Source organism: Hemitrygon akajei, chromosome 6 (genome assembly GCF_048418815.1).
Source record: "Hemitrygon akajei chromosome 6, sHemAka1.3, whole genome shotgun sequence".
NCBI lineage: Eukaryota > Metazoa > Chordata > Chondrichthyes > Myliobatiformes > Dasyatidae > Hemitrygon > Hemitrygon akajei.
In genome coordinates, this window is record NC_133129.1 from 67,000,569 (window position 1) to 67,021,331 (window position 20,763).

Below are 20,763 nucleotides of genomic sequence, written 5' to 3' on the forward strand. Positions count from 1 at the left end.
AGCATAGACTAAATGGGCCGTATGGCCTGTTTCTGTGCTGTAGTGATACATGACTGTGACTCTATAACATATTTTTCTTAGTGTAATGTGTATTGGGAAGGACTGGCTACATGGAATTTGGTCACAGATTAAACATGACTTCAGTAATTGAGAAAGTAGACAAATAGGAGCTGAATGGCCTCCTCTGTTCTCCCTAGCTTGTGAATTAACCCAACAATGGTTTTGCTGAAGGTGATGCTTTACAATGAAAATCCACCACAAAACAGACTTTTAGGTCTATTTTGAAAGTGGAAACCTTTGTCTTGGCTCTCACTGCAAGGATTTCGCTGACAGTTTTAATGACACAAAATCATCTCCTGCCTCTCAATCACTGAGGAAATCCAGCTTCCAGGAACAAACAGATTACCTTTATTTCTGAAGAAGACACAGGTTTTACATAATGATGTTCATGGGCCATGTTTAGAGTTAGGCTAAATTTGATGAACTTGCTGTGTTACGTACCCCGTAACTGGGTCACTTACCAGCAAAGATAGAGAGGTCCGTTGAAGTCTGATGGTACTATTTTTCCGGTATTTATTGATAAAAATACACAAAATAATATCAATGCAAACATACAGATAATATACGTCGTCAATACTCAATCTAAAAGCGCGGGTATAATAATAATCAATAAGAAATAGCTCTATCGTTGTCTAGGGGATAATGTATTGTCCGATGGAAATATAAAAGTCACTCAAGTTCATTCAAGCTGCAGCTTTTGGTTGGAGAGAGAGAGAGACGGAGGCTTTGAACTTGCCCGATTGTCTGTTTTATGATGTCGATCCTTCGAAATGGCGTTGGTGGTGATCTCTTCCTTAGCTAAGCCGCCTTCTGTGGTAGGGCCTCAATCCCGGGGCAATGGGAAAGGACACACGTGGGCCCTCCACCGGCTATTGCTGTTAAACGCCGTCACAGAACTGCCAGCGTTTCTCCTGGTGCATGTGTGTCAAGGGGCTGTTCCCCAGACCCTCTTTTATCCTGACTCACAGGGTCTCAGATGTCAATCAGGGTGGAATGATGCCATCCCCCCAACCAGCCCACGTTGCCTGAGGGCTTTCCATGAAGTACAGTTCTTAATACACAATCCCGTCACCAAAAGACAATAACCTGTTCCGTGGCTTTGTATCTCGGAGGCCCAGGACACATTCCAAACATTGAGGAATCTGCGGGTCTCTCTCTCATTTCCGGGGTCTCCTGACCCGAATCAATAGCGATCCTGCGATTCTCAAAAAGGAGGGGGCCACAGGCTTAACAGCTGTATCCAAATCCTCCCAGTTTCACAGATACCCAACAGGGGTGTCAAACTCATTTTAGGTCACGGGCCGGATTGAGCAAAATGCAGCTTCATGCGGGCCGGATCAGTCGGACGCGTGCAAACGCAGCTTTTGTTGCCTCCGTTTTTTCAGCCTGCTCTCATGTGTCTCAGTCTCTGCTATAACTACAAAGTGTTTCACTTTACAAATTCCGTTTCTTATGAAGAAGACTGCCGAGCAAGACTGCCGAATAAACACTAAAAACCCTGAAAACCTGGTACCTGAATAAACTCAGCATTAGCCATATCATACGCCATAGGCGCTTCGATTACTGGGGCCAGCTTTAATAGTAATTAGATATTATCTTGCGGGCCAAAGATAATTCCACCGCGGGCCGGATTTGGCCCGCGGGCCTTGAGTTTGACATATATGCCCAAGGAGAAGAAAATACATAGACTTCAAGATATTTCCCCAAAGAAAACATTTGGGAAATGTACATGAGATGAACAGTTAAACATTCATGGCATATTAAAAAAGAATTCTCTCTCTTGCAGAGACTCTGCATCCTCAACATCTCAACATCTTTGAGATTATATATCTTCTACACTCGAGAAAAAGGGAGCTGTTTACACACATACCCTTCTACATGGCTAATGTCCAAACAATTATGCCTACCAATATCAGTGTTTGTAAACCCACCTGCTGAGCTAAAAATCAGCCACCAAAGTATGCATGTTCCTGTGGAATCAGCTGCCCAGTTCACCGTCCTATCATTGTTTGGATCTCCCTCCATCAGAGCTCAGATTAATGAAATAAGGAAGTATCCCAAACTAAAAAACAGGACAAAACTGCATGGAATACATTGGGATAGAATCATCTGTCTTATCCTAGGATGTTTTGGTGTGAGAAGAGTAAAAATATCCTCAGTGTCCTGGGGACATCTGCAGCTTGAAAATGCCACTTTTGTTGGGCCAACAAGTTTTACCCCATGTCTATACTTTATCCAGCCAGCAAATATATGACCATGAAGATCTCTAAAGGGAGGACGAAGCAACCGTGGCTGAAAGGGAAGTCAAAGTCAGCATAAAAGCAAAAGAGAAGGCATATAATATAGCACAAGTTGAGAGGTTGAGAGGGATTATAAATCAGCCATGATGGACTGATACAGCAGATTTGATGGGCTGAGTGGCCTAATTCTGCTCTTATATCTTATGATCCGCACAGAACAGGTAAACATTTGAAATCCAACACTTGTCAATTAAGGAAGTGTATCTTGCAGAAGGCAATTTTCATCACTCGACATCCCAGGTGCAGCAACTCCTTGAAGACATTGTCCGGTTTTCCAATCTCCTTTATAGAAAGTTCAGAGACTTGGATTGCAGAACATGCCCTTTATGTTTCCTCCTCGTCCTCACTAACAACAATCAGGTCTTTATGTTCTTCTCTTTCTTTCACATATTCTGCCCGTATCTTCTCCAGCTCCCTCAGCTCAGCTTTGAGCTTCTCCAGATGTGCAGTCCGTCGGTTCCTAAGCAGCCTCATGGGGAACGGGTTCATTTCAACAAAAGCAATGTTCATCAGTTTCCTGTGGGATGTCCAAAAGACATTGAAGATTAGTGACAGAATAGACGACCATGTTCATACAATGCCACTTATGACCTCAGGATATCCCGAAATGCTATGCAGTCAATAAGGTGTTTTTTTAGATTATGGACAAGGAACCCAGTATTCGGTTTGTGCAAAGTAAGCTCCCATGGGCAGCAGATGATGATGACTAATTGTCAGTTTTCAGAGCACTGATTGAACAATAAATATTGACCCAGGACACAGTGCAATAGAATATTAAAAATTCCTGAGAAGAGACAAGGACACACTGCCTCATTCATATGACAGTGCAGCTTTCAATTCAGTACCTGACAGTATGTGACAGTACCAACCTAGTCTTCTGAACTTGAAATTAGAGGAGGGTGAGACATTGAATTGTACGTGTTGCCTTTCACTCTCGGATTAGATACAAAAGGACGAGTGGTGTAGTGCCACAGAGTTTGGAGCCCAACTCAGCACTGCAACATCAGGTGCATAAGCCTCTAAACCAAGGCATGTCTTAGTTTAACATCTCACCCATTAAACTGATCATTTCTTCATATCCTTCATTTCTTCTGCCTGTTGACGTAGGTATAAAAAACCATTCCAATATTTAAAGGGCAAATAGCAACTTAAGAAATTTAAATAAACCAACATGATTCACAGGATCACTATCACTCTAAGTTTGACACCAAACTTCATAAGGAGATCTTAGGGTCACCATGCAAGTGCAAGAGTCCTTCCCTTTAAAGAGAACAATGCATCTATGGAATATCTGTAGGACTGGTTTTGATAAATGTGCACAGTATTAGCCCATCTAATCTCACCTTTCCAGAAAAAAACAATTCACCAATGTGACATTCAATATCCTCCTGAACGGTGTGCAATAAATCAGTATTAAATGCTCAAAGACCAAGTGCCAACAACCATGTCATTATTATTTCCCTCTAACCCTGGGTTTCCCAACCTGGGGTCCACAGATTTCTCGATTAATGGTGGGCAGGTTCGTGGCAAAAAAAAGGTTAGGGACCCATGCTCTATAGGAGCTTTTAGCTCATTGGCAGATCAAAATTTCTGATCAACTTCATTTGCCAAGTTTAAACAGCGCAGGATTTAATCTCATTTTACATTTGGTCCAGAGATTTGGGTGACTGATCAGGAACATCTCTAGTAAACTTACATGCATGTGAACTTAAACAGGAGCAGAAGACAGCCATAAAGATATCAGCTCCACCATTAAAATCATTGTTATCTGACCTTTGCCTTGTAAATCTCAATTTACCCCCATCTACCAATTTCAGCTTTGAATATACATGGCCTCTATAGCTACATGGAGCAGAACATTTGAAATAGCCATACATCTTTGCAAGTAGTCCTCCTCATCATTATCCTGAGTGTATGCCTCCTAATTATAGATTCTCCCACCAAGGGAAATGTGCTCACTGAATTGCCTTCTCAGGCTCTCTTCTTAGCTTGCAGGTTTCTGCAAGATTACTTCTCATTCTCCTACAGCTCCTAAATGCAAACTGCTGGAGGGTCAAAGGGTCAGGCAGTATCTGTAGAGGGTAATGGACAGTTGGTGTTTCGGGTCAAAACCCATATATCTGAGGTCAAGCAAAATCAGTGTCTGCACCACTTCCCAGGGAAGTCAAACCCACAACAAGGAAGGGAGTCGTTCTGACTGTACAGTAAGGTAAACCCTTCCCTTTGGATTGGTTGGTGATCATGAATGAGGCCCAAGGAAAAAGAAAGAAAATAATTATCTTTAACCAGAAGAACCAGGTCCTCCCTGACCATACTTGCTAATCATACAGTACATTCTCTTTGACACCAGGTTACAGACACTTTTTCAGGGAAATACTTGGGGCATTATCAATAAGAACTTTAAAAAAAATTATTTACAATTTCAGCTAAGTTTTTACTTAAGTCAAGAGTGGTTCTTACTTTCCCTCAGAAATGCTTCTGGACAGGCATTGTAGGTAATTGTAAATTGTAAGGTGGTCATTAAGTTTGAGAATTTCTTCCTCGTGGTATCTAAAAATCGCCAGCGCGTACCGGAATATAACCTGAAACACAAGAGAGAGCATGTATTGGTCTCGATGAATGTGACTCTGCTACAGATCCACAGCAAGGTAGTCAGAAACATTTGTGCTGTATCTTCCCATAGCCAGAACTCATTGCACCACAATAAAACACATAAAACAAACATTTATTACAGAGGGAGGCTAGTGAATGTGTATATAGATATGTAACTATTTGCAGAAGTTCTAGTTTGCGTGTATTTGTGTTTGAGAGGTCAGCTGTGATTACTCATACCTATCCACCATTACGGCCTTCAGGTGAATCCACGTGAGGCCCTCTGTTGGTCGGAGTCGACCATGGATGTTGTGTCCCATCTGTCTACATGATATGCAAGCCAGGGCAGTACAAAGTGGAGAGCAAACTACTGCCCATGTAGCAGGCTCCCCCTCTCTATGCAACTGATGAATCCAAAGGAACAGCAGAGACCGATACCGTTTGGTACCAGCAGCATCACAGGAGGTGCCAGTCAGCACTGAACTCAATGTAGGACTGCCTTCAAGACTCCAGCTCCAGATTTCTCCTCGGGGCTTACTCCCGAAGCATTCCTCACAAGTCGGTACAGCCGCAAGGCAGTGGAGGTTTGGGATTAGAGTTTTCCTCCTCCTACATGAGCTGCCAACCTGCATTTGCACATTCTCCTGTCAGTAGAAACAGTTCCACTGGGCGTAGGAACTAAGCCACACGTGTAGGCCAGTAGCTGGACTTGTTTGTCAGAGGCTGTTTGGGATGCACGCCATTGGGAGCATTTATCCCCACTACCAACCCTACGGAACTTTAGTTAACATGTAGTTATGGCAAAATACAGACAATGCCCTTGAAATTCCTTCATATAATTAAATAAAGTGGTGTTTTGATGTTGAATATCAGCTAAACCCAGAGAAACATTATTACAAACATTTCCAGGGATCCCAGCATCCATCAGTAATATCAACTCCTGTCATTTAGTGGAATGTCTTTTTCCAACGTAAATACCACGCCCCCCCCCCCAAATGGCAGCGACAATTGCAGACCAAAATTTTTTTTCATTGTTATTTTCAACCTCTCTGACTTGAAAAATTACATCTCCATTTAATTATAAAACAACTGAGTTCAGTTAGTTCCTGCAAGTGTGCTGCTTTAAGGAACCACCACTCAATTTGCAATTTATGCTTCATCCGAGATCTGTGACCTCCTCCAACTTCAAAGAGATCATAGAACAGTAGAGTACAGGAACAGGCTGTTAGTTTCGTTGGGCATTTGGTAATCCTTTCTGCTGCACAACATTCACATTCTGAATGTTCATGTGCCTATCTCAGAGTCTCTTGAACACCTCTACCGTATTTGTTTCCACCAGCATCCTGGCGGCACATTCCAGCAACTATTACTCTGTGTAAAAAGAAGTTGCCCCGCTATCTCCTTTGAACTTACCTTAAACTCATGTCCTCTGGTATTAACCATTTCATCTCTGGCTATCTATTCGGTACCTCTTTAAACTTCTTCAAATCCCCCCGCCTCCCCACCCCGGCTCCTGCCACTCCAGAGAAAACAATCCAAGTTTTCCTTCTAGCACATGCCCTCTAAACTAAGCAGCATCCTGTATCACCAGCACTTTCAATTTGGAAAATAGGCAATAAATGCTGTTTGTACCAGCACTTCATCTCAAAAAAAAGCCCTGATTTTGATAGTACCTTTGTTCCCTCATAGAGGAATGCATCCCAGACCCGGAGAAGGATGTCACTCAGCAGGCTGTCCACAAAGACCACGAGGAACCAGTTGAAAGTGATATATGAAAGATCCACATTGTACTGTTCTAAGTGGGACACAAGCCTAGGCATCTTCTCTGACAACAGATCCTTAAACACTCTCTGGTCAACCTGTAACAATGGGACAAATAACATTATTTTTTAATACATTTACAATCTTTTACAAAATGAAGTCTAATACTAATGCTTGATTTTATTTCCATATTTATAGTATGGCCTACTCTGTCCCAAAGCTAACTAACAATAATTGAGCCTTAACATTGTCATCTTTCTTGCCACCATGAAGAACATTATAACTGACGCAAAAGGAACTGCTAGTTGTGACTATTTTCTCCAGTGAAGGTCACCTGAAAGATGTCTTTGAAATGACAAGGGGAGTTTGATAGAATAGACATTGGGACATCAATTGTTAAATGTAAAATTGAAGGTGGTATCCGAAAGGTGACAATGAAATAACTGGATTCTTGCAAAAAAAATCCATTTAGTTCACCTTGCAGCACAGTAATGTAGTGGTTTACAGTACAACACTTCACAGGCAACACACACAAAATGCTGGTGGAACGCAGCAGGCCAGGCAGTATCTATAGGAAGTACAGTCGACGTTTCAGGCCGAGACCCTTCATCAGGAATAAGTGAAAGAAGAGATAGTAAGAAATTTTAAAGTGGGAGGGGGAGGGGGAAATGCGAAATGATAGGGGAAGACAGGAGGGGGAGGGATGAAGCTAAGAGCTGGAAAGTTGATCAGCTGGAGGAGGAAGAGGATCATGGGATGGGAGGCCTAGGGAGAAAGAAAGGGGGAGGGAAGCACCAGAGGGAGATGGAGAACAGGCAAAGAGTGATTGTGAGAGGGACAGAGAGAGAAAAAAAGAGAGAAAAAAAGGGGGGGGGATAATAAATAAATAAGGGATGTGGGTAAGAAGGGGAGGAGGGGCATTAACAGAAGTTAGAGAAGTCAATGTTAATGCCATCAGGTTGTAGGCTACCCAGACAGAATACAAGATCTTGTTCCTCCAACCTGAGTATGGCTTCATCTTGACAGTAGAGGAGGCCATGGATAGACATATCAGAATGGGAATGGGACGTGGAATTAAAATGTGTGGCCACTGGGAGATCCTGCTTTCTCTCGCGGACAGAGCGTAGGTGTTCAGCCCTGAATTGGGCCCTGAATGGTGGTGAGGGAGGAATTGTAAGGGCAGGTGTAGCACTTGTTCCCCAGACAGTCCCTCCAGGTGAGCTGATGCTTCACTTGAGAGTCAGCTGGTGTGATATACTGTGTCCGATGCTCCCGGTGTGGCCTTCTATATATTGGTGAGATCCGATTCAGACTGGGAGACCATTTCGCTGAACATCTACGCTCTGTCCGCCAGAGAAAGCAGGATCTCCCAGTGGCCACACATTTTAATTCCACGTCCCATTCCCATTCTGATATGTCAATCCATGGCCTCCTCTACTGTCAAGATGAAGCCACACTCATGTTGGAGGAACAACACCTTATATTCCGTCTAGGTAGCCTCCAACCTGATGGCATAAACATTGATTTCTCTAACTTCCGTTAATGCCCTCCTCCCCTTCTTACCTCATCCCTTATTTATTTATTTATCACCCCCCTTTTTTCTCTCCCTTTTTTCTCTCTGCCTCTCTCACAATCACTCCTTGCCAGCTCTCCATCTCCCTCTGGTGCTCCCCTCCCCCTTTCTTTCTCCCTAGGCCTCCCGTCCCATGATCCTCTTCCTTCTCCAGCTCTGTATCCCTTTTGCCAATCAACTTTCCAGCTATTAGCTTCATCCCTCCCCCTCCTGTCTTCTCCTATCATTTCGCATTTCCCCCTCCCCCTCTCAAATCTCTTACTATCTCTTCTTTCAGTTAGTCCTGACGAAGGGTCTCAGCCCGAAACGTTGACTGTACTTCTTCCTATAGATGCTGCCTGGCCTGCTGCATTCCACCAGCATTTTGTGTGTGTTGTTTGAATTTCCAGCATCTGCAGATTTCCTTGTGACAACACTTTACAGTACAGGTAACCCAAGTTCAATTCCACCGCTCCCTGTAACAGGTGTGTATGTTCTCCCTGTGACCACATGGGTTTCCTCCAGGTGCTCCAGTTTTCTCCCCACAGTCCAAAAGCGTACCAGTTGGTAAATTAATTGGTCATTGTAAATTGTCCCATGATTAAATTGGGCTTGAAGGGCCGGAAAGGCCTATTCAGTGCTGTATCTCAATAAGTAAATAAGTTTATGTCCTTCAAGGAAGAACACCTACCATATTTAGCCAATATGCCTTGCACACATAATTCATATCAATATAGTTAATTTTATGCTGTCCCTTGAAAGGGCTAGCAAACCAGTCAGATCGAAGGACAAAACAAAAAGGATGGGCAATAAATACAATACCCACAATCGCCACCACATCTCATGAATGAACTAAGAGAAAATAACTATCTCAATCCCCAAAAATGGGCTTCTCAAAGCTCATTTACCATTCTCCCCAAGAAGTTAACACTACAAGGCTTAAAATGTAGTGATGCATGACAGTTTCACACCTGGGAGCCTGTGAGAGTTTTGCTGTAGTAATCTTCTGGCATGATGCAGTCAACAATAGCCACCAGGCACCAAAAGGCATCTTCTTCCTCCTGCAGCACCAGCAATGCAATTGCAGCCAGTCTGGAAAGCAATTTAATTTGATATTCAATTATTTAACCAACATTTTCTTCCCTCCCTTCTATTACTAACTGCTTTTCTGCTCCGGAGTTTCATCCACGATTCAGACAGAGAAGAAATTATGAAAGTGCAAAAACTTTATTAGGTTTGAAATACTGCAGCTAGTTTGTATACAGTAAGCTCCCTCAAGCAGAAAAGTGACCTTCTGATCTATTTAATCATGATTTTGGTTGAAAACTAAATATTGCCCAGAATCCCAAGTGTAACTTGGCTATGCTGTGCAAAACAGCATAATAAAATATTTTACATTCATCTGACAGAGCAGACAAGGCCTCATTATAATATCATTACTGATATTCTTCCGTACATTTCAGTTCCCCCAATCTTCCCTTAAATCCATTTCTCCCGAAATGAACAGAATCAAAGGGACTTGTATAGTTGGAGCTCTTCAGCTGACCACTTTCCATCTACAGCAACCTAGAGCTCAAGCAACATTTTGCTGTCCAAACTTCCACAATCCCATTCACTTATTACTCTGATCAATGGTTTTGTTAAATTTCAAATTGCCGACCTAATGTTCACATCCTTTGCTCAGCTATCTCCTCTTTTATAATTGCTTTCAGAGATCTCTATGTCCAAGTCTGGCCTATTGTGTTTCAATTACTTCTTTAGCAGGTAGCGACGATGACTAAGCTCCCGTCTCTCAAAGTCCCTCCCAAAACCTCCTTTCTTTAACAGACCTTTGGCCACACCAGTGAATCATCTTAGCAGGTTTTATGATGTCCCAGACTTTAGAAGTTGGTGTTGCTTTCAATCCCGCCCACAAGTTTCACTTTCAAGTAAGTGGCTGATGCCAATTTACAGCTCAGGAGGGAAATACACAAGGGTGGATCAGACTGTGACCCATAGATGCATTCCTTCATTGCTGCTCACTATTGTGATTGAGAAGGGAATGAGATCATACCATTTGCTATTTGTTTGCAATGTACACATAAACTGGAGTCAGCACTGATTAAATAGCATTATCACCTCTGCTCTGGACAGTTCTAGTTCCAACCTAAAAACTTGAGTACAAGTTTCCAGCCCAGCAACCCCATGTGTTACTGAGTGAGCACATTTACATAGCTGTATGAGATATTAAACCAAGACCCTATCACTGCTACAAATGAATGCAACACATTTCAAAGAGCTTGTTGTGTAGAGACAGGATGTTGCATTTCCCAATTTGCAGTAGTGAGTAAGCATTTAATCAGAGGAGAAAACTCAAGGGCTGTGAAAGTGACCAGGAGGTTTACAAGGGCGGGATGGTAGATTTTAGTAAAGCCTTCAACGACCCTCTACATGGTGAACTGAGTAGGTAGTAGGAGGTGACGATGACAATGAAGGGTTGTTTTTCCAAATTAGAGACCCGTGATCAATGCTCTGCTGTAGGGATCAGACTGGGACCTGTTTTTTTTGTCATATATTGATAAATTTAGGTGAGAATGCAATTGTTGAATTAATAAGTTTGAAAATAATGCTAGAATTGTGAGGAAAGTTATCGAAGGTACACAGTGAATGGCAGGGTTCTGAAGAGTGCTTTTAAGAGATTTCATGAGGCATTCAAAAATATAAGAGGCATAGATTGTACAGATAGCTGGTGTCTGCTTCCCATGGTTATCATCTGTGGCTGGGCTTACAGACTATAAAACAAAGTCAGGCAGCATTACTGATAACGCATCACTTCTCCATGTTTAATGCATTCTGTGCACATTTTGAATAGAAGAGAATGGGTATGTCATCACGCACCATGAGCACCTCCAGTGAAACTAAACCCACAATAAGCACTGCAAATGCAGGATCAGTCTTCAAGAGAATGAACCAGCAGAAGGCATCTGCCTGGACGGTGTCCCTGGCCATGTCCTTAGATCCAGTGCAGATCGACTGGTGGGGGTATTTGCAGATACTTTAAACCTCTACTTCAATCAATTGTTCCCACCTGTTTTAAGACCACTATCATCCTGGTACCCTCGGAAAAAACAAGATAACGTGCCTTGCCAACTACCACCCACTGGCTCTGAGATCCAGGAAGTGCTTTGAGAAGCTGGTCATGACATGCATTAACTCCAGTTTTCCAGATAATCTCAATCCCCTACAGTTGGCCTACTGCTGAAACAGGCATACTGTGGTTGCCTTCTCCCTGGCCCTGCACTCACCCGTGGAGCATCTGGATAGTAAAGACACCCATGTCAGACTATTGTTTACTGACCACAGCTCTGTCTCCAATACTCATAATTCCCAGAAAACCCAACATCAGACTCTAGGCCCAGGAAATCTATGCTTCCCTCTGCAATTGGATTGTTGACATTTTGACCAACAGACTGCAATCAATAGACATGAAGCAACACCTCCGACATAGTTATTCTAAAATCTGGTGTTCCACAAAGTTGAGCTCTCAACCGCCTACACTATTCACTGTACACTCATGACTGCATGGCCAGATTATGCTCTTAAATGCATCAACAAATTTCCAAATGATACCATCGTAATGGCCCACATCTCAAAGAGCTGTGAGTCAGAGTACAGAAAGGAGATAGAGAGCGTAGTAACATGTTGTCATGACAACAACCTTTTCCCTCAATGTTAGCAAAAGAGCTGGTCGCTGAGTTTAGGGGTGGGGGGGCTGTGGGAGGTGGTGCACATGCTTCTGTCTACATCAGTGTTCAGGTTGAGTGTTTCAAGTCCTAAGAGTCACATCACCAATAGCCTGTCCTGGTCCAACCATGTAAACAATGTCACAGCCAAGACAGCTTACTGTTTTTCTTCAGCCAGCTAAGGGAACTTGGCATGTCCCTATCAATCCATATCAATTTTTATCAAAGCATCATAGAAAGTATCCTATCAGGATTCATGTTTAGTAGAGCAACTGCTCTGCATGAGACTACAAGAAACTGCAGATAGGTGTGGACCCAGTTCAGCACATCACGGAAACAACCTCTCCTCTATTGACTGGCTGCTACTTGTTGACTCAGTGCAGCAGCCAGCATAATCAAAGATACCACCCACACCAGATGCTCTCTCCTCTCCCCACTCCTCTTTTACAGGAGATACAAAAGCATGATAGCACATATCACCAGGTTCAAGGACAGCTTCTATCCTGCTGTTTTAAGCCTATTGTATGGTTTCCTAGTGCAATAAAATGGACTTTCCACCTCTCATTCCACCTCATTATGATCTTGTGCCTCCCTTTTTACCTGCACTGCATTTTTTCAGTAGCTGTTGCACCTTATTCTGCATTGTTATTGTTTTGCCTTGTTCGACCCCAATGCACTGTGTAATAATTTCATCCGTATGAATACTATTCAGAATGAGTTTTTCAATTTATTCAGTACATGTGGCAATAATAAATTCCAATGGTAGGCTTGTCCAAGAGGGCAGAGGTTTGAGGTGAGAGGAAGAAGTTTAAAAGGGTAAATTTCCAACCCCAACACCACCACTCACACACAGTGTATCCAGAATGAGCTGCCAAAGGAAGGGACAATACTAACATTTAAGAAGCACCTGGACAGATACTTAAAGGCATGGAAGGATATGGATTGAAAAGAGAAAAGTACGATTAATATAGGTAGGTAGGCATGGATGACATCAGTCAAAGGGCCTGTTTCTATGCTGTACAATTCAATAACAAATTAGCAGCTGTGTTTCTTCCTGCAGTGACCACCATTTAAAAGTACACATATTGACTTTGGGAAATCCTGAAACTGAAGTGAAAAGTGCATTAAAAATTCCATCTTAAATAAAGACCTTGGAGACGAGGACAAGCAGCCAACCAACTGATGCCCACACCTCCACAGGCTTTCCTATAAATGGAACAATAGCCCAGGATTGGTTTAATGCAGTTTGGGATTCTATCACATTGCTGAGCCCAGCCACTGTTGCAAATAATGCATGCAATCAGATCTGCAATTAATATGGGCTAGCGGATAGGTATGGAGAGATTTGATGGTCCAAGGGGTCTGTTACTACGATGCACAACTCTATTTTTTAAACCCAGTGCATCATTTAGGAAGGAGCCAAATAGATTAGTATTGGCTATATCCTATTTTAAGCTAGTGCAAGAGGCAGGTGGCCAAACCACAGAAACTGCAAAAAAACACAGTGAGTGTGGGGAAAAGAGAGATTTCTGCCAATTATTTTTAACAGGGTGACTTACTAGGCTGCTTCAGATAGTAATTCATAGCCAACCACAGTAGGTCCAGAGCTGCAGATAGGCCAGAGTAAGGTCGATAGATTCACTTCCCTCAGGGAAGGCAGGTGGAGTCCATCTATGGCAAAGAGGGGGATATGTCACAATGTGAATACCTGTTCAGTCCTTGACAGTACCCAATATCCGGGTTTTGCCACGAGTATGCCAGCAGCACCCGACGCAGCTTCTGAACCATCTTGGAAGTGGGCGAGCTGAAATGTATGTTATTGGTCAGTGTCCGTGGGAGGTCCAGCTCAATCTGCTTGGAAGCTGCCTGCTGTTTGTTCTTGCAAAGCTTCAACAGCTCCTGGTAATGGTTGCTACTGTATCGTTCCCTTATTTGCCGAACCCGTCTACTGGTACACCACCTCCAAACGTGCCTTCGATGCTCCTTGGGAATGCCATTTCTGATCAGGTTCTTTAACTCTGGTGAAGGCACCAGTTCTCCAAAGGTCTTGCCAGAGAGGAGATTGTCCCATTTCACCTGGATGGTTTTCTCCTGGCCTTCCTGACCGACCATCAGGTTGTTAGATTTTCGTTCAAGAGCTTGGATTCTGGATAAGATGCTGTTCTCCTGCACTGGAGAAGATACCAACTTGAATCCATAATCGTCATGCTCACTTGGGGTTAGAGGGTGGGAACAAACAGATGGAGAAACAGCATTTTAGTGAATGTAGCTGCAAATGACCAACTAAAGTGATCAATAACACCAAATTGCATATGCATAACCTAACTTAACAAGTCCTTCACAGTAACATTAACAACTAAACTTAACTGCAAGCCGCATAAGGAGATATTAGGGGAAAGATTTAAAGGGGACTGGAGGAGAAAGTTCCCCCTCAATGATAGTCATCAATATTTGATACAAGCTGAAAAAGCGGTGAAGGTGGCTACTATCACAATATTTTTTAAAACATTATTGTGATGTAGCAGATAAAGAGAAAGGCTATCAAAGCTTGCAGCCTGATCTGGACCAGCTGGAAAAATGGGCTGAAAAATGGCAGGTGGAATATAATGCAGACAACTATGAGGTGTTGTATTTTGGGAGGACAAACGAGGTTAGGATATAAACAGTGAGCATTAGGACACCAGGATGTGCAGTAGAACAGGGGGATCTTGGAATACAGATCCATCATTCTGTAAAAGTGGCAGCACAAGTAGATCAGGTCAGAAAGGGAACTTTCGGCACATTGGCCTTCATAAATCTAAGTATGGAGTACAAGAATTAGGATGTTATGTTGAAGTTATATAAAATGTTGGTGAGACTAAATTTGGAGTACTGTGTGCAGTTCTGGTCATCTACAGTATTTACAGGGAAAAATATAACATGATTCAAAGAGTACAGAGAGGACTTACAAGGATGTTACCGGGACTTGACAACCTGAGTTATAGAGAAAGGTTGAATATGTTTGGACTTTATTCCCTGGAGTGTAGGAGAATAAGGGGAGATTTGATGGAGATATACAAAATTATGAAGGGTAAATGCAAGCAGGCTTTTTCCACTGAGGTCAGGTGAGACTAGGTTATAGCTTAAGGGTGAAAGGTGAACATGTGGGGAAGTTTCTTCATTCAGAGGGTGGTGAGAGTGTGAAGTGAACTGCCAGCCCAAGTGATGGATGCAGGTTCAATTTCAACACTTAAGAGAAATCTGGATAATTACATGGATGGGAGTGGTACAGAGGGCTATTGTCCAGATGGGGGTCAAGGGGACTGTTATTACTGCCTGTTACGCTGCTGGCATTTAGGGCAGCAATGTCAGTCTTCCATCTCGGGTGGTGTTCAGGGCTTCCTTCATCATGTCAGTAGCTTCCCTGCACTTTCCACTACTGTCATTCATGCAAGTCCCAGGTGGAGACTCAGGAACATCGTCACATTCAGATGTAGAAGGATTTTCCATTGCTGTTTCCACAACAATTTTGTTTTCCCAGTCAGGGTTGTTAGCCCTGAGCTGAACCCCTAAACCTGGAGGACCGGCGGACCGCACTTAGTCTGACCTCTACCCTTTGACCTGTTTGGCATAGGTGCCCCTACCAAGAGCCAAATCATAATGCCTTGGCTCCAGCCAACACAGCTTGCCGGATCATTGAGGCACACAAGCCTCCAAACCACGACAGGCTTGTGGTCTCTTTGGAGGCAAGGGGTCTAGGTCGAATAATGTTCAGCATTGGCTAGATGGGTGAAGGGTCTGTTTCTGTGCTGTAGTGTTCTATGACTTTATAACATTTGAATATATACATAGATAGGAAAGGTTTAGAGGAATATGAATCAAACATAGACAAGTGAGATTAGCTCAGGAAACCACTTTGGTTGGCATGGACAGGTTGGACCAAAGTGCCTGCTTCCGTGCGGCACAAGTCTATGATCTTACAATTTTAAGGTCTTCAAGGAAGTGGGGATAGAAGTTGCTTGGTAAACAGAAATGAGATAATATCCAAAATTTAAAAAATAGAAAATGCTAGAAAGCCAGCAGTTCATACTGCATCTGTAGAAAGAGAAAAGGAGTTAAAGTTTCAAGTCAAAGACTTTGTCAAAATGGGGAAGGGGAAAATGCAGCTTGTTAAGCTTCAGGGAGGGTGGAGAGAAGCAATGTCTCTATAAGGGTAAATTGGAGCAACCATGGGAGATAAACTGTAAACAAGTTGGCCCTAAAGCCCCAGCCAATATTCAACCCCTAATAAAAACATTAAAGCAAGTTATTTCCTCATAGTTACTTTGCTGATTGTGATACTTGTTGTACATATTTTTTCTGAGCATTTCCTATATTACAATAGTGATCTACAATTAAAATATGCCTCAAAGGCTGTAAAGCTCTTTGGGATCTTCAAGGATTTTAAATAGACTCTTTAAAAAAAAATACTTCTTCCCTCCAAGACATCTACAATAATATTTCCATTTCCCCCCTCCCCCCCCCCCCACTGCCAACATATTTGGTCTTATTTGCAAATGATCCAAATTACAGTAGAAGGCTGATGAAATACGTTTGGAATTTCCAATCCAGAAGACAAGGAGAGTAATTAGAATTTGTATATTAGCCGGCTGGAGCTGGTGATGTTCATCTTTAAAAGGCAGAACAGAAGGAAACATACATGCCCCTCTTTAAAGTCTCAGACCCATTGCTATCACCTGTAAAGTCTGCCAACTCTAAGACTGGTTTTGTCCTTAGTCTCCAATTTCAGTTGCTCAGCAACAAACTGCTTTACTATTTCTTGACAGGTGTCATCTTGGCCACAGGTGTCTTGGAGCTTGTGAAGCATTACTAGGTATTTACTCTCAATCTGGCAGTACTTGGCCTCTAGATATGCACACTAGAGCAAGAGAGAAAGGTTACACAACATTCGAAAAGCCAACAAACATCTGCTCATTTAACTGTTCAATTACATAATCCCGAAAATAAATGAAAATTCTACATTTGAGGTGTTCCACAACAGCAGATGGGGAAAAATCCCAATTGGTAGGAGAGTTGGTAATCAGAGAGTACAGTTGAGGAAATGTACAGAAGTATTATGTAAACATTTACTGATTTTAAAATATCCTATGAATACCTTCAGCTACAAAATTATGTAGAAGGTGTTATTCACAAAAATATGATAAGGAGGCCTCTGGTCATTGTATGGCTCTCCTATTTGGCTATATTCAATGACAAAAGGAATTTTGGAGCACCTGAGTTGCTCACCAAGTGGAAACACCATTCGTTCTCCAGTGACTTGATGGACTAAGATGTGCAGGCGGTGGAAAGCAGTTTTGAAGCCAGCCACTGGGACATCATTCTCTCCCGGGTAACTAAAATCCTGTGTACAGTGGGATCTGGTGCTACTCTACTGTTGCTGGATTCCAAATGTAGTACAATGGCAGGCTCCATTTGTGCCGTGGAAGCTTAACTAATACTTGTTTCAATGGGAATTCCTGACTACATTAGGTGAAAAAAGTAATCTTTCTTTTAATTTATCCAGACGTAGCAATATGCTGTCATCCTCATTGCCACTAAACATCCTACCAAATAGCACTATGGGACATCTTAACTAGGAGGACTGCATGGGATTTAAGGTAAAGCTTCTCTTGAAATGGATAATTAATGCTGAACTTGTCAGCGATGCCCTTATCTCAAGAATGAAGAAAACAGTATTTGCAAACACAAAGTACATCCATTATTTTAGATATCAGACAGTTACTGATTCACATCTGCAATTTATATGTAATTTGCTCTGGCGAATAGAAGTGCAATTTTGGTAACAAATTAGATGATAAATTAGGACCTCGATCAATGTAAAATACATATAAACAGTTAGCATCAAATCAATTGGCAGCAAAGTGAAAATCTGAACCGGCCATTTAAAATTAAAAGAGAAACAATAACCAGAGTGAGAGTGAGAGTGAAAGACTGATTGATTTTCCTTAGGGAATACTAATCTACCGTGCTTTGTTTGAAAGGGGATGGCCAAGGAAGTCAAAAACTGAATCAGATCCATTGTTTGAATAATTTGGAAGGTTGAAGAAAGAGGAGTGGGGCAAATCACCCAAAGTGTGAAGGGTGAGATGGACTCCTATCATTCTGTATGCCTTTGGATTTAGGATTCAATGTCAGACATAAATGGAACTAGTAATATTGATGAACAGTGGAATCTTGATGTGCGTATTCATGAAACAAAGTTAAGGCATAGTGTAATAAATGATTAGGAAGGCAAAGCCAACTTAATTTTGCAAATAGGAGGATAAGGAGCTCTTGATGAAATTGTGCTCGGTTTCAGTGAGACTTATCTGATATACTGGTGTGCAGTTTTTGTTTCACTGGGTGATGAAACATGTACTTACTTCGGAATCAACGCAGTGCCACTTCATAAGAACTTCACTCCTAGGCTGGGATGATTGATTATGAGGAGATATTGAAGAAGTGTGGTCCATTACTGCTGCCGTGCTAACCTATAACATTCTGTGATTCAATAAAATCACTTCTTAAGTGTTGGGTAGGGACCAAAAATTGCTTCTTCAAGATGGATATTTGAGAACTAGATGAGCTTTTTAAAAAAGCTATTGATGTTTTGAGATGTGGGCTTCGCTGAATCTCTGTCGAGTTCCAGAATATAAATCCAGTGACAACAAAGGTGCAGCAATATGCTTCTGAGGTACCATGATGTGCAACGTGGAGGAGGAACTGCCTGAAACCCAGATCCTTGACAGTTGAGGTTGTATGTTTGTGAATTGCTACTTGAGTGTCTACATTTTGCTGCATGCAGGAGTGGACTGCTTCACTTGCTGTGGAGGTGCGTACATTTGAACACTGTGCAAACATCTCCACTTCTGATTAAATGGGGACTGAAGGAGCAGCTGAAGACAGTCAAGCCTAGAACACTGCCTCCTGAAAACTTTGGGGTTTGAATGAATCACATCCAATAACCACAACTATCTTCTTTTATGCAATTCACAAATCCAACCACTGGAGTTGTTTTCTCCTTGATGCCCAATTGACTTAGTTATACCAGGGTTCTTCCACTCCATTCTGTCTGGTACTTTAGTATCTCACCTCTCCTCTGGGATTGAGCTGCTAGGTCCATGCTTGAACCAGGGCTGAGATAAGGTCTAATGCAGGGTGGGTTTGAGGAAACCCAAACAGAGATTGACAAGTAGGTTATTGGAGTCCAAGTGCCTTTAAACAACGTAGTTGATAAAATCTTCCATCACTTTTCTGTTTACTGAGAGCAGACTAAATGATTTATATGTAGGCTGATTAAATGTATTGCCCTTCCTGAACTAAAAATATCCAGGCAATTTTCTACATATTCACTTAAATGACAACAGTGACTGCAGGCACAGCTACTTTTGGAGTGAAGTTTTTAATTTTGCATCTGATCTCATGGTCTTCCCTATTTTCAGTAAACTCAGCCATTCTTTGGAGTTTTGTGGGGTAAACTGAACTGGCAGGACTGGCTTCTGTGATGGTAGGCATCTCTGAAGGAAGCCAAGATAGATCATTTGTTCAGAAATTCTAGGCATAGTGCAAATGCTTTAGTCCTGCCTTCAGTACCCTGCCATCGCCAAATCTGGGGGATGTTCTTGGAACCTCCTCTACCAATTATTTGCTGTTCACTGCGATTTATGGCTGGAAGTGGCAGGATAGCAGTGTTTTGAACTGATCTGTAAATTATGGGATTGCCTTTTTTGAACTGTTTGTGGTATTTAGCAGCATTTCAGCTCTAATAGATTAGCATTGCCATTTCAAGTATGCCTGCTTCTGTCCCCAGCATGTCTTTCTTCACTCCTCACTGAATTTAAACTGAGTTGATCCACTGTCTTGACAGTAATAGAGGATAATTGAACCACGAGATTGTACTGGTGTACTGTTCATTTCTGATAATGATCAACACTGCCCCAGGATACAGAGTTTTGAAACACTAATCTGACCACTTTCCATTTTGGTGTAACTATAGTGCCAGAGGGTGCCCTAACTCTGTCACAGGGTAAGGATAAGTCAAGGAAAGTTCAATGGGTTGTAGACATTTGGAATCCTTCATCTCTGCAGGATGTGGATGCTCAATTATTAAGAATATTCATGGCTGAGTTGATAGACTGTAGGACACAAAGGGAAAGTATATAGAGGTCAGATCAGAAAGTGAAGAGCATCAGCTATGACCTTTTTGAATGGTCGAGCAAACCCGAGGCCTGCTTCTGCATTTTGCATTACTATTTCTGTTTTAGTATTCTTGAGAAAGATCGAGAGTTAGCTAGAAGTATATAGATATTTATTGATAAGAAAACCAGCCAGAGTATTTACAAATGACATTCTCAATCTGTGGCATGAGCTACACCACATAGCCCACCAGACAAGCTATCTCAGGTACCTTCATGATCAGCGCCTTCTCGTGATCCCTGGTTTTCTGCCACAGCTTAGTGATCTGATAGATCTCAGAGTTTAAGAATTTGTTTTGCATTTTGTAGCCTTCTTGAACATCCTATTCAAAGAACAACAGAACAGTTGAATGGATAACTTCAAAGTAAATCTGGCTTGGCCATAGCTCACAACAGCACTGCCTTAAAGGATAAAACAACTTCTAAAGTGGGCTTGTTTAGACTGTGGGAGGAAACAGGAGCACGCAAAGCAAACGCATGCCGTCCTGGGGAGAACGTACTAACTCCTACAGACAGTGGCAGGAATTGAACCCAGGTCACTGGTACTGCAAAGCATTGTGCTA

The 20,763-nt window shown here is 42.3% G+C and overlaps 1 protein-coding gene across 2 annotated transcripts in view; it reads right to left on the minus strand.

The window, feature by feature from the left end:
• Positions 1–564: 564 nt before the first annotated feature.
• tbc1d2 (TBC1 domain family, member 2) overlaps positions 565–20,763 on the minus strand; it is a 63,035-nt gene continuing 42,836 nt past the window's right edge. For both annotated transcript variants that reach the window (XM_073048554.1, XM_073048553.1), the window contains exons 8-14: positions 20,413–20,523; positions 16,703–16,884; positions 13,696–14,199; positions 9,237–9,357; positions 6,626–6,811; positions 4,821–4,942; positions 565–2,877 (exon numbers count right to left, since the gene is read on the minus strand). In XM_073048554.1, coding sequence (XP_072904655.1) covers positions 2,685–2,877; positions 4,821–4,942; positions 6,626–6,811; positions 9,237–9,357; positions 13,696–14,199; positions 16,703–16,884; positions 20,413–20,523 — 1,419 coding nt within the window. In that variant the 3' untranslated portion in view covers positions 565–2,684. The remainder of the gene's footprint in view (positions 2,878–4,820; positions 4,943–6,625; positions 6,812–9,236; positions 9,358–13,695; positions 14,200–16,702; positions 16,885–20,412; positions 20,524–20,763) is intronic.